The 1,275-nt window shown below is 39.4% G+C and overlaps 1 protein-coding gene across 1 annotated transcript; it reads right to left on the bottom strand.

The window, feature by feature from the left end:
• Positions 1–443: 443 nt before the first annotated feature.
• LOC103936406 (uncharacterized protein At5g65660-like) lies at positions 444–1,275 on the bottom strand. Its single transcript, XM_009346242.3, has 2 exons — positions 971–1,275; positions 444–679 (listed from the first exon to the last, which is right to left on the bottom strand). The coding sequence occupies exons 1-2, from the start codon at positions 1,199–1,201 to the stop codon at positions 512–514; spliced, it is 399 nt and encodes a 132-aa protein (XP_009344517.1). The 5' UTR covers positions 1,202–1,275; the 3' UTR covers positions 444–511.

The raw sequence follows: 1,275 nt of genomic DNA, 5'->3' as shown, positions 1-1,275 counted from the left end.
CAGCATATCATTACCGCACCGAATCCGAATGGTTCCACTTCCATTTAATCACCATCAGTTAGGTCTTTCGAAAATGTTAATCAACATTCGTAGTACTTAAAAGGATATGCCTAGTTTGCTAGAAAGCCCCGGTAAAAGAAAGTACAGCAACTAGCAACGCACTCAATTAACACACACTTGCACCCAAAAAAATGATTACTTTGCCAAATAGTGGCGATCGTATTTGACTTTGCCAAATCTAATAAATTAAACCCGTAATGAGTGCAAGTGATGGATTGCCTTATGGCTAAAGTTTTTCTCTTTTAACCGTTGTGTTTTAAGTTTAAATCTTTCTCTTTATTTAGTGTAGAATATCGTTATTAAAAATAAAAATAAAGCGAGTAATGATAGTGGAAAATTTGTGATTAATCTCTCTGTCTTATAAAAAAACTGAGCTACAAGTGTAATTGAATGGTAGACATTATATATCATTATGTAATATTTACAAGACACCAATTGATTAACAAATTTGCTAATACAGAGGCACAGAAAATCGAGGTGGCTTGGGCTGCTTCTGCACCTTCACTGCAATCTTGTCATCTCTCGGAGGTTCTCGAGGACATGGCAATGCCATAAACTTTGGAATCTGGTCCCCTGCCATTATCACGGGCAAGCTTTGCCTCTGCTTCTGCTTCAAATCCTAATTAAGAAATAACTAACATCATTAATCTCTTCAATATAAAAGAAAACAAAAACAGGGTAATGTTCTGTTTTTGATATCCGACATGTTATGATATAAACCGTTCATATTCACAGTATGACAACATATAATACGATGTGTTATGATGAAAGACTTGAATCTAAATTATTATTTAAATTTACGGTCTAAAAAAGTAACATAGTAGGGAGGGAGAGAGAGAGAGAGAGAGAGTGAGAGGGAAGCAATGATAAAGTAAAATTACTGAACTTCTGAAAGTAATTAATTAGTTACCATGTGGGCAGGTTTAGATTTGGTGGGAGATGGCGGTTCGACGTCGGCCTCGGGGTCGGCATCTTGGTTGAAAGATCTACGGAGTGATCTGAGCTTGTCCCAGTGGTAGCAGCACGAGAAGATTCCACTGAGGCTAAATATGATGATCAAGAGGAGAGCCGTGCCAAGAGGGAAGCCCAAGGACGGCCGTGATGCATCCACGTGGGGTGGTGAAAAATCCGGGCTCTCCATCGCTTGAATCCGATGATTACAACAACGGTGGCGGCTGTGACGGTGGCGGTGATTGTCCTCTTCCTTCACTCATG

This window comes from the organism of the source record quoted next, unplaced genomic scaffold, assembly GCF_019419815.1.
Source record: "Pyrus x bretschneideri cultivar Hongxiangsu unplaced genomic scaffold, Pyrus_bretschneideri_v1 Contig102, whole genome shotgun sequence".
Lineage (NCBI taxonomy): Eukaryota > Viridiplantae > Streptophyta > Magnoliopsida > Rosales > Rosaceae > Pyrus > Pyrus x bretschneideri.
Note: the sequence above shows the minus strand (reverse complement) of the source record. Positions and strands in the feature narration are given on the sequence as shown.